At 42.0% G+C, this 17,231-nt stretch overlaps 1 protein-coding gene across 1 annotated transcript in view; it reads right to left on the bottom strand.

Moving 5' to 3' along the window:
- Positions 1-17,231, bottom strand: part of LOC306843231 (solute carrier organic anion transporter family member 3A1-like) — a 73,873-nt gene that overhangs the window by 43,366 nt on the left and 13,276 nt on the right. The window contains exon 2 of the mRNA XM_079374572.1: positions 15,877-16,315. Coding sequence (XP_079230698.1) covers positions 15,877-16,315 — 439 coding nt within the window. The remainder of the gene's footprint in view (positions 1-15,876; positions 16,316-17,231) is intronic.

Raw genomic sequence — 17,231 nt, 5'->3', positions numbered from 1 at the left:
GTCTGTTCGCGTCACGCCAGAGTCTGCTCACGTCACGCCTCAGCTCCTCAGCCAGAGTCTGCTCACGTCACGCCTCAGCTCCTCAGCCAGAGTCTGCTCACGTCACGCCTCAGCTCCTTAGCCAGAGTCCCTTCACGCCTCAGCTCCTCAGCCAGAGTCCCTTCACGCCTCAGCTCCTCAGCCAGAGTCCCTTCACGCCTCAGCCCCTCAGCCAGAGTCCCTTCACGCCTCCGCTGAGCTGCCAGAGGCTGTCACCAGAGATCTAAGGTCAGTCCTTCGAGTTCCCTGTCTGATATCCAGTGTGATGGACCCACCACTGAGGTCAGTGCGAGTAGCTGGCATTCCCAGGGCCTCAACCCTAGCTGTTACTGAGACTGTTCCCCTGACCTCAGTGCTTCCCGTTATGGCGGTCGCCATTTTGAGTGTGTGGGCTGCACACTGTGCTCCTGAGGCCTCTTCAGTCCACGAGTCTGCCCCAGAACCTCCAGAGGTGGCAGCTTCCGCTGCAGAACCTCCCGAGGTGGTGGCGCCTACTCCTGAACTCACGGTCTGCCCTGTCACGGCCACGGAGGCCGTTCCTGAACTCACTGTCTGCCCCGTCACGGCCATGGAGACCGTTCCTGAACTCACTGTCTGCCCTGTCACGGTCATGGAGGCCGTTCCCGAACTCACTGTCTGTCCTGTCACGGCCAAAGAGGCCGTCTGTGAGCTCTCGCCCTGTCCTGTCACGGCTCAAGAGGCCGTCTGTGAGCTCACGCCCTGTCCTGTCACGGCCAAAGAGGCCGTCTGTGAGCTCTCGCCCTGTCCTGTCACGGCTAAAAACGCTGTCTATGAATCCTCGTCCTGCCCTGCCACGCCCCCTGAGATCATGAAGGCTCTCCCTGTATTGTCTGTCTCTGCTCTCCCTGTGTTGTCTGTCTCTGTTTCCCCCAGATCTCAGACTCTGCCGTGGTTTCCTGCCCAGTCTGCTTCCTGGCTGTGGTCTTCTGCTCGGGTCTGGTGGTCGTCTGCTCCACCCTGGTGGGTTCCTGCTCCGTCTGCTCCGCCCTGGTGGGCTCTTGCTCTGTCCTGGTCTCCGGTTCCGGCTGGATGTCCTGCTCTGCCCCAATCCCCGGTCTTCCCACTTCCTCAAGGACCTGGCCCTCCGTCCCTCCCCCTGTTCCGCCTCCGCTCCACCGCCCTCCTGGATTATTTAGGAGCGGCTTCCAGACGCTCCTAAATAATCCAGGAGGGCGGTGGAGCGGAGGCGGAACAGGGGGAGGGACGGAGGGCCAGGTCCTTGAGGAAGTGGGATGGGGGGGGGGGGGGGCTATGTCACGGATCTGGTCCATGCTCTTCCGGACAATCACCACCAGATGTCACTCACTCACCACATTGACTCTCACACCACACTTCTCTGGACTGCAATACCCATCATCCATTGCACAGATCACAGCTGTCACCATTCACTCATCACACTGAGCACACACATCTGATTCTCATTATTACACACACTATATAAGCCTGGGACTTGCTCTTGCTCGCTGCCGAGTATTGTTAGCCTGCTACTTTACCAAGCGTTCTTAGTTTTCATAGTCTTGTCTTGCCTTGTTTATCTTGCCGTGTCTGACCCTGCCCATGTTTCCTGGATTTACCCTTCGCCCTGCCATTTGGATTATTGCTCTCGTTTCTGTATTTTCTCTCTGCCTTGCCCCTTTGGATACTGTTCACCAATCGTCGACCCACGCTTGCTCCACGGATTGCTCTATCTTACCCTTGCCATACCTGTTTGCCACTGTCTGACCCTGCCTGTTTTCTGACCATGATTTATAATAAAGCTTTGCATATGGATCCGCACGTCTCACGTCTCGTCAGCCCCGTGACAACATGGGTCAATGTCCTGAAAAGTCACCTTCACCTTGTAATACCTGTCATTATACAAATTTATGTCCTCATTTGTCACAAAAGCGCGCACACACACACACGTTCTGCCCTACAAAGGCAAAAGACCTTAACTCGCTAGAGTGTGAAACTGAGAAAAATTACTTTAAAGTTTTTTGCTTGTCCAGCCAAATTAATTATAGGTAGGACAGAGGAAATTTGGCAATTAGATGTTTTAGTAATGAAAATGATCTACATTAAAAAATTGTTCAAACAAGCTCAAACTTGATTTTTACCACTATTTTGAAGTTAATGTACTCTGTATTTGCATTGTCTGAAAAAAGTGAGAAGTCACTTCAAGGCAAAAGGCAGTAACTTCCACAGTGATAACCTGATGAATAATTACAAACAGAAAAAAAAAAAAACTTTTTAAAGGTTTTTTACAATTACGTATTGCTGCCAAAGTGTCTAGTCTTTACAGTGCTTTGCTATATGGAGCTGTTTAGTAGATCGCAATCTAATTCGTTTGTCTACACCGTAATTAAAATGCGGCAGACTTTAATGGACAGTAAAAAAAAAAAAGGCAGAACACTGTATAACTCCAAGCTGGCACCATAACTTCATATTGACGCACGGGTAAACAAAGGCAGAACGCCGTAACTCATTTTGAGCGTTCCAAATAAAGCGAAAGAGCCCTTACTGGTGTTATACGGTTTTCTGCCTTGGTTTCTCTGGAGCTTTTTGAAGTTACGGTTGAGATGACCAATTATTTTCTCGGAAAAACAACGAAATTGACTCAAGATACTTATGTACATGATAAAGGATGTCTTGAATGTCCCAAAAATATCAATAACTCATTTTCAACAAAAATCGAAGTTACGGTCTTTTGCCTTTGCACGGCAGTATATATATATATATATATATATATATATATATATATATTGTGGCGGGAGGAGCCAACGACAGACACAGTGGGCGTGGCGTCAAGCCTCGGAGAGGTTTTTATTAAACAATATTTAAAGTAAAGTGTCCAAAGGGGGAAAAGTGTCCAAAATAAACAGGGATCTGGTGTCCTCGTTGTGCTGCGGGGCTCGTGAAGGAGGGCAGTGTTCAGGAGGGAAGGGTCCAGGTAAGGGGCGGAGTCCGGCGGCCGCACGCGCTCCCGTCTGGAGGTCCCGGGGCGCGGGTGACGGCGGCTTCTATGGCGGCTTCGTCCAACTCCTTCATCCCCGGGTGCTCGACGGGATTCCACGGCCCGGCGTCCTTGCCCGACGGCCGTATCGCGGGTGCAGTGTCGGCCGGACTGCAGGTCCGGCCGCTCGCGTCTCTGACGGCGGCAGGTAGTTCCCTCTACGCTCCCTTCCTGGACCCACGAGGACACCAGCGTGCATGCACGGGAAGAGACCGGTCTCTCGAGGAGAGGCGCGCTCGGCGTTTAAACGGCGGCGGTGATGAGGCTCCATTCACGTCAGGTGCGCCTCATCACACGCCGCCAGCCCTGCGTGTTCAGCGCCCCTCCTCTCTCACACACCCACTCCCGTCGGGAGCCTGGTGAAGGGCGGCGAATACGGGACGGGGTGGTGATGATGGACCGGGGGGAGGCAGCCGACTCGTCACATCCCCCCCCCCAAGCGACATCCCCGTCCGAGGGTCGCCGCCCACGCAGGAGTGCTACCTTCCTCAACCAGGCTCCAGCGGTCGGAGTGGGCGGGGCAGGGATTCCTCTCCGGGCAACGCTCCCTCTCGCACCGCGCCGGAGCCGGGACAGAGAAAGCGGGTTTTAGTTGACAGCCTCAACCAACCACGGGGTAATGATGACAAATAGACAGAATGTCACTTACCCCATTGGTGGCTGGGAGGCTGTCCCCGTCCTTCCTCCGTCCCCGTACGGGCTCTACGGCTTCTGGCGTGCGAGAGGTAGCGGGATCGATGCCCGCATTCTCCACCACTGTGGCGGGAGGAGCCAACGACAGACACAGTGGGCGTGGCGTCAAGCCTCGGAGAGGTTTTTATTAAACAATATTTAAAGTAAAGTGTCCAAAGGGGGAAAAGTGTCCAAAATAAACAGGGATCTGGTGTCCTCGTTGTGCTGCGGGGCTCGTGAAGGAGGGCAGTGTTCAGGAGGGAAGGGTCCAGGTAAGGGGCGGAGTCCGGCGGCCGCACGCGCTCCCGTCTGGAGGTCCCGGGGCGCGGGTGACGGCGGCTTCTATGGCGGCTTCGTCCAACTCCTTCATCCCCGGGTGCTCGACGGGATTCCACGGCCCGGCGTCCTTGCCCGACGGCCGTATCGCGGGTGCAGTGTCGGCCGGACTGCGGGTCCGGCCGCTCGCGTCTCTGACGGCGGCAGGTAGTTCCCTCTACGCTCCCTTCCTGGACCCACGAGGACACCAGCGTGCATGCACGGGAAGAGACCGGTCTCTCGAGGAGAGGCGCGCTCGGCGTTTAAACGGCGGCGGTGATGAGGCTCCATTCACGTCAGGTGCGCCTCATCACACGCCGCCAGCCCTGCGTGTTCAGCGCCCCTCCTCTCTCACACACCCACTCCCGTCGGGAGCCTGGTGAAGGGCGGCGAATACGGGACGGGGTGGTGATGATGGACCGGGGGGAGGCAGCCGACTCGTCACATCATATATATAAAACACATTAAAGTCCGAAATTGAGCGCTCAAATAAGCACTGTTTGTTTTTATTCATTAAATAATGCTTCTACTATAATTGAAAACAGCAATTTTTTTCTTGCTATAATATTTCACGGTATTTTTGTCTATTAATTTAGCCTGAGAGACTTGCTTAAATCTTACCAACCCAAAACTTATGAGCAAAATTTATCCACAAGTCTAAGATTTAATAATATCAAAATGGCCAAAGAATTCTCAATTTATTAACCTGACCAACATATCAATCTATCACTGGTCCTGACAAAGGGAATAATTTATCCACATCCAGTATTGATTTTATTCAATCACTGTAAATACTTTTCCATCAACTTACGCTGTGGATAAACAGCAGATTGTGGTTGGAAACCTGAGCTGTGCATTATCTTAGAGGTGTATTTAATGTGCAATCCCATTCTGCATATTTACTACATATACTTCTTGTGTTCCTCAGCTAGGCATGTTCAGAGAAAAATGGAGGATGTCTCCTAACAATCAATAATATGAGTGAACACTGAATATAATCATTTTAGCCAACACTTATTGATTCACCCCCATTTAATTAGACAACCTTATCCTGCACCTCAAATTGTCATTGATGCAAAGTGCTGAACACACAGGAAGGAGTTTAGAGAGCTACTAATTACAAACCACTCAATCAATGAGTCCAGGTATTTACACTATTGCCACGGGCAGCATGAATCTGTAAGAACAGGCTATTCTAATCAAATCATGCCTGATTTGAAGTGCCAACATTCCCGGATCAATAAAAGACAGTGAGAAATTATGTGCCTAAAGAGGGACTGAGCATCTCAATCTGACAGTTTCATGTTCAGATTGATCAGACAAGCCACTGATGTGATGTGTTGTATTCTATAATGCCACCATCCCCCCATGTTTTCAACCAGCACCAAAAAATCCGCTTTGTAATCAGCAGAGACAGAGACTTGTGACCCAGATTTCAGTAGTGACGGTTATCAAGGTCATGGGGATTGGTGAACATGTGGAAGATAATGCAGCTTGAGGACCACCATCAGTCCCATCAGAGGCTCTCTGGGCCTCATGGGATATTCAGAGCTGTCCTGCTTGAAACATGACCAATTTTAGAGCTTTCCAAAATGCCATCTCCTGTCACACAGCTGGACACTCTATACTGTAGGTTCATTGGACAAAAAAATAAAAATAAAATAAAATATCTGTGATGTGTCCAAAAGTCTGAGCAGCCACAAAATGTATTTGAACACTTCAGTTGCATTAAAAATCAACAACTATGAACCTCATAACACTAGGCACTTTATTACATTTTTTAAATAAAATACAGGCTTATATTCACACACAAACTTGAAGCTGAAGTGTGATCAATGCTTTTGTAGATAATCAGAAATATTTTCATGAATGATAATGTGGTAATGAGCCAAAACAAAAACAATTAAAAGAAAATTTTAAAGCAAAACTAAATAAAATAAACTACTAAACCACACCAAAGCAAAACAAAATAAACAACATAACAAAACAAACAGCAAATAAAACCAAACCAAAACTGATCAAAAAGCAAATAAAAACAAAACTAAACAAAAATACAAACCAAAACAAAAAAACCAAAACAAAGTACACAAAAAGCGAAACAAAATAAACAAAACAAAGTACACCGTTTTAAAGAAAAGAAAATAAATAACAAAAAGGCATACATTTTTTAAGTATACGATTTCTTTTTAGGTTTTTAATGATAAAACAACTACTAAAACTGCTCAGAATTAGGACAAATTGCGGGTGGATTTTTGTGGATTTCAAACATTTGTGCAACACGTTTATAGTTAATGTGATGAACTAACTTCATATATCCATAAAAAAGTAACTTGACATTATTTGATTAAAAGTCAAAGCAAAATTTCCTTATGCAAAGACATTCATACAACTCGTGTGGTGAAAAGTTCCCAAGCAGTTTTTTGGACTAGGTCATCACATATCAAGCCATCTCTAATAAACCATGTTTGACAGGGCTACAAGCATTAGCATGTAAACAGAAAATAACAATTACGAGCAGCCAGTAGGATGCATAGATCTGGCTTGTGTCTGCATGTAATAACACTTGACATTGCATCCTTTAAGGCTAGTGGAGTAGGATGGAAGCATGGAAATCACTGTGCAAAGTCTTTTCTTGTCTTTTTATAATAATGAGTATTATAATGAAGAGCAAATTAAATGGTCTAAGTGGTTATAGTAGCAATGAAATAAAAATGGTCTTGCAATTCAAATGCTGTATCCTGTTCCTCCACACGACAGTCTGTGGTTAGCACAGATTGTTTGGAAGGGAAAGTAGCTCTTTTCTATTACCTAGGATTTGTTTAGTCTGATTGGCGAGCAGGATTGACCAGTGATAGGATTAAGTAAGGGCGGGTGATGCCAGATGACTCCAATGATGTTACTCAACCTCATTTTAATGCAGTCTTAATGCTAATCTTGGTGTCTGCCTTTGTTCCATTTAAATTAATCAGTTTTATCCAAGTTCAAAGGCAGTGCCTTCTATTAGGCTTCCCCAAGGTTGGACAAGGTCTCCTCAACATAATCATCTTAGTGCTGCTTTCTGCTCACGTGATTAGTTTATTTCTAACTATCCTATCCCACCTTTACCTGCTAGTCTCTTTCTGCAGAAGCTCCACAGCCATTCAAACTACCCAAACCTTTCAGATTTCTGAGTTTATAACGCAACTCTCCCACTAAAATATTGGCGTGTTGCACAAATATTGTTTTGTAGGTCAAAATTTGCTTCTCTGATTGTACAATAACCAAAAAAAATTATTTGGTCATGTCTTACGTAAGTGAACTATGGCTTACCTCCAGAAAATTGGTGCATGACACCCCTGACTATGTGCTACTGCCAATTATTCTGAAAAAGTATGTGCTAAAGCACTTGAGAATAACTTAAAGAGGGTTGGTTACATTTATCTTGCAAAATAATGCAGGAGTTGACAGGAGACTGAAAAGAATGGGTTTGTCTGAGAGAGAGTACTGCTGGAGTCTGTTCTCTCACCCCCGCAGAGCAAGAAATGACAACGTTCATTGTTCTCAAATTAAACAAACAGGAGTTAGTAAGGCGCGGTCTTGGCACGAAGCCTATCGGCGAGATGGAAAAGCCCATTTAGAATCTAATCCTTCAAGATGACATTACATGTGCAGTGCTACAGTAGCTTATGAGCATGCGTGGCTGATGGCAGGGGGTGAAGTCGAAACACTGCAGCCATGCTGACATGTCTTTTAGGGATGCATCTGAGATTTCTAACCATCATCACTCAGATAATCATCAACATCAACATAGCAGAATAAGGTTCAATGTTCAAAAGATTGTATCTTATTGCATTTGCCAGTATCGTTAATCATCATCATAAGTATCCTTGACAGCTTCACAGAGAAGCATTTGAACTTTTAAATACCTGCAGACAACAGTATTATCATGACAGAGATTTGAAGGAATAATTCACCTAAAAATGAAAACATGCTGAAAATGTACACACACTCAGGCCATTCAAGATGTAGATGAGTTTGTTTGTTCATTTTTTTTTGTTTTAGAAATTTATCTTTACATCACATGCTCACCAGTGGATCCTCTGCAGTGAATGGGTGCCGTCAGAATGAGAGTACAAACAGCCAATAAAACCATCACAAAAAATCCACAAGTAATCCACACGCCTCTCTCCATCAGTTAATGTCTTGAGAAGTGAAAAGCTGTATGTTTGTAATGAACAAATCCATCAAGACGTTTTTTTTACTTCAAAACGCTGCTTCCGGCTAAAATACAAGTACTCTATCCATAATATCGGATTCAGGAGAGAAATAATCACAGATCAAGCACCGTTTACAAGCGTAAACAGTCTAAAACAGTTCCAAACACAAATGTTGAGGGATTTTGATGTGAGATAACAACAGGGAAAATGTTATTATGGATTATGGACTATTTTGGTTAAAAATTACAGTTTAAAGTTAAAATGATTTAAACACATCTTGATGCCTAAATTATGGATTTGTTTCTTATAAACACAGATTTTCACTTCACAAGATGTTAAATGATGGACTGTTTGGTGGAATGCTTATGGATTATGGTGATGTTTTTGATGTTGTTTGGTCTTTCATTCCGACGGCACCCATTCACTCCAGAGGATCTATTGGTGAGCAAGTGATGATAAATTTCTCCAAATTTGTTCTGGTGAAGAAACAAACTCATCTACATCATTGGATGGCCTAAGGGTGAGTAAACATACAGTAAATTCTCATTTTTGGGTGAACTATTCATTTAATGTCAAAGTGCACTTACCATATTATTATTTAGTTTGTTGTGCTGACTGCAATGACATTAAAAAAACATTTTCAGTTTCTAATGCTGTTGTATACATGCCCTATTTGTAACTATATAATAAATATAAATATTTAATATTTTTTAAAAGAGGAAAAATTACTGAGTGTATAAACGCAAAATGATTACTATTTAAATATGATGCATGCATTAAATGTTTAATAGCAGGCACAAAACTTTAACATAAATTAGACATGCCTCAACAAAGTGCATTATGCTAGTGTGTTATGCCTGTGTTTTATATTTTAAAGACATTTGCCAGTGTCCTGCATCTAAACCTACAGCAGAATAAAGCAGGAACTTCGTCTCTGCCTCCACCAACCACTTATCTGTCATATCTTCTTTGGCCTTGGTGGTGTGACGAAGCCCAGAGCAGGTCTGGGTTAAGTCTTCCCAGAACCACCTAACCAGAGACAAAAACAAACAGCCTTCATGTCTTTCACTGTGTTAGCTACAGTCTGTGTTTGACTGCATATTTCAGTTTTTTATTGTTGACGTTTTACTTTCTGCAAAATGTTTTGTGTTCACACACACTAGTGTAAGGAATTTTTCCTCAGTGTTTTGGTGATTCTTATCAACAAATCAGAGTTTCAGAATCCATAGTTCTTTGTTGCAGATTTGTCTGGAGATTTCTGTATACTGTAAGTATTGATTTTTATCAGTTACTAGAAACCAGATATTCAAACACAAGCAGGCTAATGTGTTTGAATAAGCTCTGTCTACAACTGCTGTCCCCTTACTGTCTTTGGGCTACATGAATCCAGTCATCTACGTCAACATACAGGAATCGTGTTACTGACACTGTAAAAGCTTGTAAATCATTGAAAGCCAGTTTGATGGGGCTGAAGCATTCCTGACTGTCATGGCAATACCCTGATCCCTGCATGTACATACTGTGAATTTCTACAGTCAAGCTCCTGTGGGAAGACCCAAAATTAGCAGTGGACTGCAAAAGGTTACGAGAGCTCTGGGAACAGCGTCCATTTTTCTGCATTTGTTTGCTTTAGACAAATGCCCAAATGTTGAGACACTAAAAATAAGATCATCATACAAAAGCTTTGTTTACCTGAAGTTCTGCTTTAAAAGTGAAGTGTCATGCATATTATGTCACAACTGCAGGATGTGAAGTCACATTGTGTAGTATAAAGTCACGTTATCTGATATAAAGTCACAATTCCGAGAAATAGTTGCACCTAACAGTCACTTTTTGTATGATATTAAATGCACTGTGAGATATAAAGTCAAAACTATGAATAATTGTGAGATATAAAGTCACATTTTGAGATATAAAGTCACAATTACAAAAAATAAAGGTGCATTTGTGAAGTGTAAAGTCTGGTTGAACCAGTGTTGCAGAAATGTTGTTACAGGTGACCTCTGGCCTATTGTTTCTACTAAAGCTGGCTACTAACACACTGCTTCATATATTCTACAGCTTAAATGAGAAGCGGGACTAATAGTGATCTAATTGTTTAAATCTGTGCGTTTGCTGATAAAAAGCACTTGGCACGGCAGTTAGATTTGTGGGAGGCTTACTGTAAGGAAACAGGAAAAGCCAAGCTCCCCCTGTGGGAGTTGTTTTTCATAGGGCTGTGCGGTATGCATGTGCTGCCTGCTGGGCCAGTTCAGACCCACCTCATGGTTGGCTGGTTGGCATTCCAGCCTCATTCTGTAATTACGTCTCCACTCCTACAGAGATCATCCAGAAGCATGCTCTAAAAGCACTCATGTCCGTCATGTACTGGTCTCACTTGAAAAACACTGTGCTTGTGCATTCTATACTGACTTATGCTTTTCAGGATGATCGATTGGAAGGCTGGGCGATATGGCCAAAAACATTATCACAATACTTTTTTTTTCCATATCAAATATCGATATTGATTGCAATATTCATTTACCATTAATGGGGAAGGAAATGCTTTTCAAATGTTTGTTAGACCTTGAGAATGAATGTAAATATAATTATAATACAACTATATTTTGTATTTTTTCTATGAATGTAATTCATGTTTTATGTATTAAACCAAAGTGTATTTCTGTATAGTTTATAGTATTTTTTTTTTAATTTAACAAATTAAATGTATATTAATGTATATTTTATTTGTTAACTTTTTAATAGACAATTTATTTTCAAATATTCAGTCAATCAGTCAGTTAATTTCATCAATTGCTTACTAAAAAACCCTCACAGATCAAAGGAGGGTACTGGTCTCTAAGTAGGTGAGTTATTTTTTATACTTTTAATTAGTTTATCCATTAATTCCTTAATTTATTAATTCAGATCTTTTGAGGATACAGAACTGCATGAAAAGGAGAGGCAGGTTTTATCGCATGAACAGCGCAATAGGCCAACCATAGCACAATGGAGATACTGCCTTCTTTCACGTGACTTTAAAAAAAGCAAGCAAACAGTTTTTTGATCATATTTCATATTTCAGAATATTTGTATTGCTTTATTTTTATACAGTGAATATTTTTCTCATCTAATTTTTTGAGGAGGTGCTGCTTCCATTGCGTCTTCAGAGGAAAAACCCCTGATATAGCTTTTCTTACAATTACATGTACATGTTATGGACACAATTTGCCCCAGTTCATTATTAGAAAACATCTAAATACCATGCATGCATCTTGATGCATTTTCATAATAAGTTGTTTATTGAAGCAATTTGCATCACCATTTAGTAAGTCAGTCGTCTGTTGCCATGGCCAACAGGTGGTAATTGTCTCATACAACATTAGCATATTTCTCAAACCGCTTTCCTGAGGATAAAAGCTCCATTTAGTGTTCTTTTCAAATTTCAGCAGAAAAAAGTGGGCTAGCACTTATTTAAACAAAGCACTTAATGAATAATAATAGAGACACTGAAAGCTAAGGTGTGCAACATCTTCCATGAAGAGTCTTTTCTTCCCCGCTTTCTTGCTTTAAAGCACTGAATCTAATGAACGTTTTTAATAAGATCCCACAGTGTGCTCCACTAATGAAGGCTTTTTACTGTGAGTGCCGAGAGTGCACAGGCGTGCAGAAACACATGAGTGCAATGTGACATTCAGGCCGCAGAAGTGCAGATAAGAACGACAATGTGGGTTCAGGCTGACCTGGAAGCTACATTCAGTAATGCTGACAGCCAATAAAAGACACAATGATGCAGTCTGTTCGAGCTCATTAAAGGTAAAGGGTAACGGAGGATATTAAAATGCCTATATATGGTTTTCTATATAAGGTTTGCCTGTTAGTCACTTATCAGTTCAGAAAGGAGCTTTATAATAGAGCTAAATAAACACTCACCTTTTACTGAAATAATTAATAAAAATATAAATATAAATATTTTTTAACCTAATTGACTATAAATAATTACTATGACTTTAAAAGTATATATATATATATATATATATATACACTCACCTAAAGGATTATTAGGAACACCTGTTCAATTTCTCATTAATGCAATTATCTAATCAACCAATCACATGGCAGTTGCTTCAATGCATTTAGGGGTGTGGTCCTGGTCAAGACAATCTCCTGAACTCCAAACTGAATGTCAGAATGGGAAAGAAAGGTGATTTAAGCAATTTTGAGCGTGGCATGGTTGTTGGTGCCAGACGGGCCGGTCTGAGTATTTCACAATCTGCTCAGTTACTGGGATTTTCACGCACAACCATTTCTAGGGTTTACAAAGAATGGTGTGAAAAGGGAAAAACATCCAGTATGCGGCAGTCCTGTGGGCGAAAATGCCTTGTTGATGCTAGAGGTCAGAGGAGAATGGGCCGACTGATTCAAGCTGATAGAAGAGCAACTTTGACTGAAATAACCACTCGTTACAACCGAGGTATGCAGCAAAGCATTTGTGAAGCCACAACACACACAACCTTGAGGCGGATGGGCTACAACAGCAGAAGACCCCACCGGGTACCACTCATCTCCACTACAAATAGGAAAAAGAGGCTACAATTTGCACGAGCTCACCAAAATTGGACGGTTGAAGACTGGAAAAATGTTGCCTGGTCTGATGAGTCTCGATTTCTGTTGAGACATTCAGATGGTAGAGTCAGAATTTGGCGTAAACAGAATGAGAACATGGATCCATCATGCCTTGTTACCAATGTGCAGGCTGGTGGTGGTGGTGTAATGGTGTGGGGGATGTTTTCTTGGCACACTTTAGGCCCCTTAGTGCCAATTGGGCATCGTTTAAATGCCACGGCCTACCTGAGCATTGTTTCTGACCATGTCCATCCCTTTATGACCACCATGTACCCATCCTCTGATGGCTACTTCCAGCAGGATAATGCACCATGTCACAAAGCTCGAATCACTTCAAATTGGTTTCTTGAACATGACAATGAGTTCACTGTACTAAAATGGCCCCCACAGTCACCAGATCTCAACCCAATAGAGCATCTTTGGGATGTGGTGGAACGGGAGCTTCGTGCCCTGGATGTGCATCCCACAAATCTCCATCAACTGCAAGATGCTATCCTATCAATATGGGCCAACATTTCTAAAGAATGCTTTCAGCACCTTGTTGAATCAATGCCACGTAGAATTACGGCAGTTCTGAAGGCGAAAGGGGGTCAAACACACTATTAGTATGGTGTTCCTAATAATCCTTTAGGTGAGTGTATATATATAAACTACCATTCAGTTTTTTTTTAAAGAAAATTTAGAAAATACTTTTATTCAGCAAGGATGCATTAAATTGATCAAGTGACAGTGATTTTAACCCAATCTCACAGCAATCCGTACATTTTTGACAAGGTAGCTCATTCGTACGGATTTGCATGACCTCACTCGTACGAAATAATTCGATTTGTAAAAAATCGTACATATTTTACGAGGTGGCCAATTCGTAGGAATTCGTAAGAAGGACCACACCTAACTCCGCCCCTAAACCTAACGGTCACAGAAATCGTACAAAATCGCAAGAGTTAGGTCATACGAATTTATATGAATTAGCCAGCTCTAAAATACGTATAAAATTGGCTGTGATAGCGTTGGACATTTATAATGTTATAAAATTTCTAACAATTTCAATTTCAACAGTTTCTACGAGAGGAAAAACAATTACACAAGCTATGTTGCTGTGTTACAAATTGAGAATATATTAGCAGTACGTAAAAAAAGAAATCTTGGTGATGTCTGAACAATCTGGCCCATTCATGCAGCACATGCCATGCCTGCAGCACGAGGATTTAGACGATCAGCTGAGTGCAGCTTCCACTACAATACAACATTGTTCTCAAACGAAACGCTGGTTGTTTGCCTTCAAACTTTGTTGTGCGGCTTATCAGAAAAGCACAGCTCCAAATCTCCCTCTGAGCTTGCAAACTGAAATCAGTGTGTGTCCATTTCCAACTGCTCGCTGTCAAACAAGCACAACGCTTGCCCAAAAGCCTTCTGAAATTCAGTTTTTTTGCTGCTGCATGTATAAAAGAACTTTGAACAGGAGCTGAGGTAAGAAACAGGAAAAGGAAGGGATCTTGCACAACTTGAGAATAAACCTGACAGAAAAATACAATCAATACTTTGTACATTGAATTTTTTTTTTATACACATTAAGAGAAAATATCTAAGCTAGTGGAATCTACTTTTAAAGCAAGACAGCTCAGGCACACAGACGTTTAAATTATTACAAATACACTGTTCATAATGAAACACTTTATAATTATTATTATTATTATTATTAGCAGTACATATTAAATGTTCATCAGTAGAAATGACACTTAATCTAATATTTTGTGTCTAATGCAATCACATATATTGTGATTTATGACTTTCACACCTGTTTGATGTGGAGCCTGTAAAGTATCACAGCATCAAACAGGGACTGAAGGCACTTCCTTTTCAACACTTATCTTCTCTTCCTCATCACTGAGAAGCATGCATGTGGAACAAACCATGGCCCACTTTCTTTGAGACTTGGAATCTATGTGCTAAGAATTGCTGCCTGTATGCTGCCTGTATGAGATGTGTTTCTTGTTTTCTGTGAACATGAAATTTGAAATTTGTCTTGTTATTGTTACCGTGACAACTGCAAAATCAACCAAGTAAATTATAGTCACATGTTTTTACTGAAGATAATATTAAAATCATGTTCTGTCTTCATATCTTCATATCTAAGACTGTCTTTCAGAATATTTCTGTGGAAATGCAAGTCCTGACCTGGAATGGGTGTAAATATAATGTGTATCATTTGAAGGGTTTTTTTGCCCACCAAGCATTTATTTAATCAAAAACACATTAAAATATGAATATAGTTAATTATATTTTTAAAATTCAAAATAACTTTTTTTATTTTAATATATTTTAAAATGTAATGTATTCGTTTGATGGCACATGATCCTTCAGAAATCATTAAAATTTGCAGATACTGTCTCTTATTATCTGCATTGACAAGAGTTGTGCTGCTTAGTATTTTTGTGGAAACCATGGAACATGTTTTCAGGATTCTTTGATGACTATAAATGCATTTATTTTAAATAGACTCTTTTTGTAACACTGACACAATATATACCGAAGGCTGCACACTTTCAAACCTGCTATCTATTGTTCGCACAGAAGAGTTATTTTGTTTCACGCTCTTTTTCCATGCCCTTCTTCCCTACACATACATAATAAAAGTAATTATGTTTAAAACCCTCCCAGCACTGCTCACCTGCTGATTATATTGTGAAAGCTGTGGTCACAAACAATATAAAATATAACACGTTTCCACACACGCATATGCTTTTTTTCTTATTGATCCAGTGGTTTTGTGCACACGCTGCTTTCTGGCACATAACAGCTCAACCTTCTTATTTGCTGTTCCACTTTAATACATCAGTGGTTTTTGGCTTGCCATTGGAAGGCCTGAAACCACAATAAATCACCATGATAATCATCTACTTTTTACTTGCTAAGCCGTAGGGGAGATACATGTTTTTCCTTAAATAATTGTGGTGCAATTCACTTATGCGAAATAATTGCTGCCTGTGGCTATGTAAACTAAGCATGTAGCAAACATAAATTATGCTTACTTACCTATATAGAGAGAGGAGTCTTTCTTCCGCACATGATCGTCTATGTAGGACACACCCAGGGGCTGAACAGGCGTGGCACCAATACCCAGCAGCACCTGGGCTCCAATCAGAAGCAGGTACATCATGTTGGTGTTGGCTCGATTCCCACACGGTTCATCAGCTTTAGAGGTGTTGGAGCACACATCTCGCCCCACATCCTTGCTCCACGTGTCTGTGATCTTGTATTGACTGGCGAGGAATTCTGGTAATGCAGAGAGCAACGCTCCCAGAGCCATGACAATGCCACCGCAGCCAATTAACCGAGGGCGGTGGGCTTTAGCACCAAAATAACTAACGAAGAGAATAAGGGCCAGGTTGCCAATCTCAAAGCTGCTGGCGATGACGCCCACATCAGCACTCTGAAGATTGAAGCGCCGCTCCAGTGTGGTCAGCACACTCACCTAAGAGATAAACAAAGCAGAATAAATGCCAAATTCTGTCACAAAACTCAAATTGATGGTATTCACAGTGTTAAACTACTTGGCATAAGCTGATTGGTTCATATTGCATACCCAGCCAATGAGTTTGCTCCTTTACATTTAAATGGCTGTTTAGCGTTCACTAGAGCAGAGGTCTTCAACCCTGTTCCTGGGGACCCGCTATCCTGAAGAGTTTAGCTACAACTCTAATCAAACACACCTGAAGCGGCCAATCAAGCTCCTCAAGACTGCTTGAAAATTGCAGGCAGGTGTGCTGAAGCTGGTTGGAAATATAATTTCCAGGAGAGTGGGTCGCCAGGAGCAGGGTTGAAGACCTCTGCACTAGAGCAGTTCACAGCACACTTTCAGAGTTTCTCTGAAACCCTCCAACTCCCCAGCTCCACCTGTATAGATCCTCTACGGGTTATTATATATGCTATTTGTGGAGCAGCAGTATGTCTTAAATACTCACAGCATTGTATCGGCGTATGTATTGGCAGTAGCAAGTTCCTGTACTTGATTTGTCATATCATTGTCATATCTATTACTAGGGATGGGTACCGAAACTCGGTATTAAATCGGTCTCGGGGCTAAGCTCTGACGTTATCGGTACTTCTGTCGGTATTGGAGAAATTAAGAAAACACATATACATTTATTTATTGTTGCTCTCTCTCTCTCTCTCTATATATATATATAATGTTGCCAGCTGTTTTTATGTGCAATAATATTCAAACATTTGTCTATGATGCATTTTTGCTATGCGCAATTCAGAAGCCAGATCGCGCTCACGCGGAGGAGCTTCAGCACACGCAACATGAAAGTCCTGTTTAATTATGATAGAAGAGAGAACCAACTATTCAAACATCTGCTCACACTTTAGGCCTGTGGCTGTTATAT

This window comes from Barbus barbus (genome assembly GCF_936440315.1).
Source record: "Barbus barbus genome assembly, chromosome: 23".
NCBI classification, from domain to species: domain Eukaryota; kingdom Metazoa; phylum Chordata; class Actinopteri; order Cypriniformes; family Cyprinidae; genus Barbus; species Barbus barbus.
Note: the sequence above shows the minus strand (reverse complement) of the source record. Positions and strands in the feature narration are given on the sequence as shown.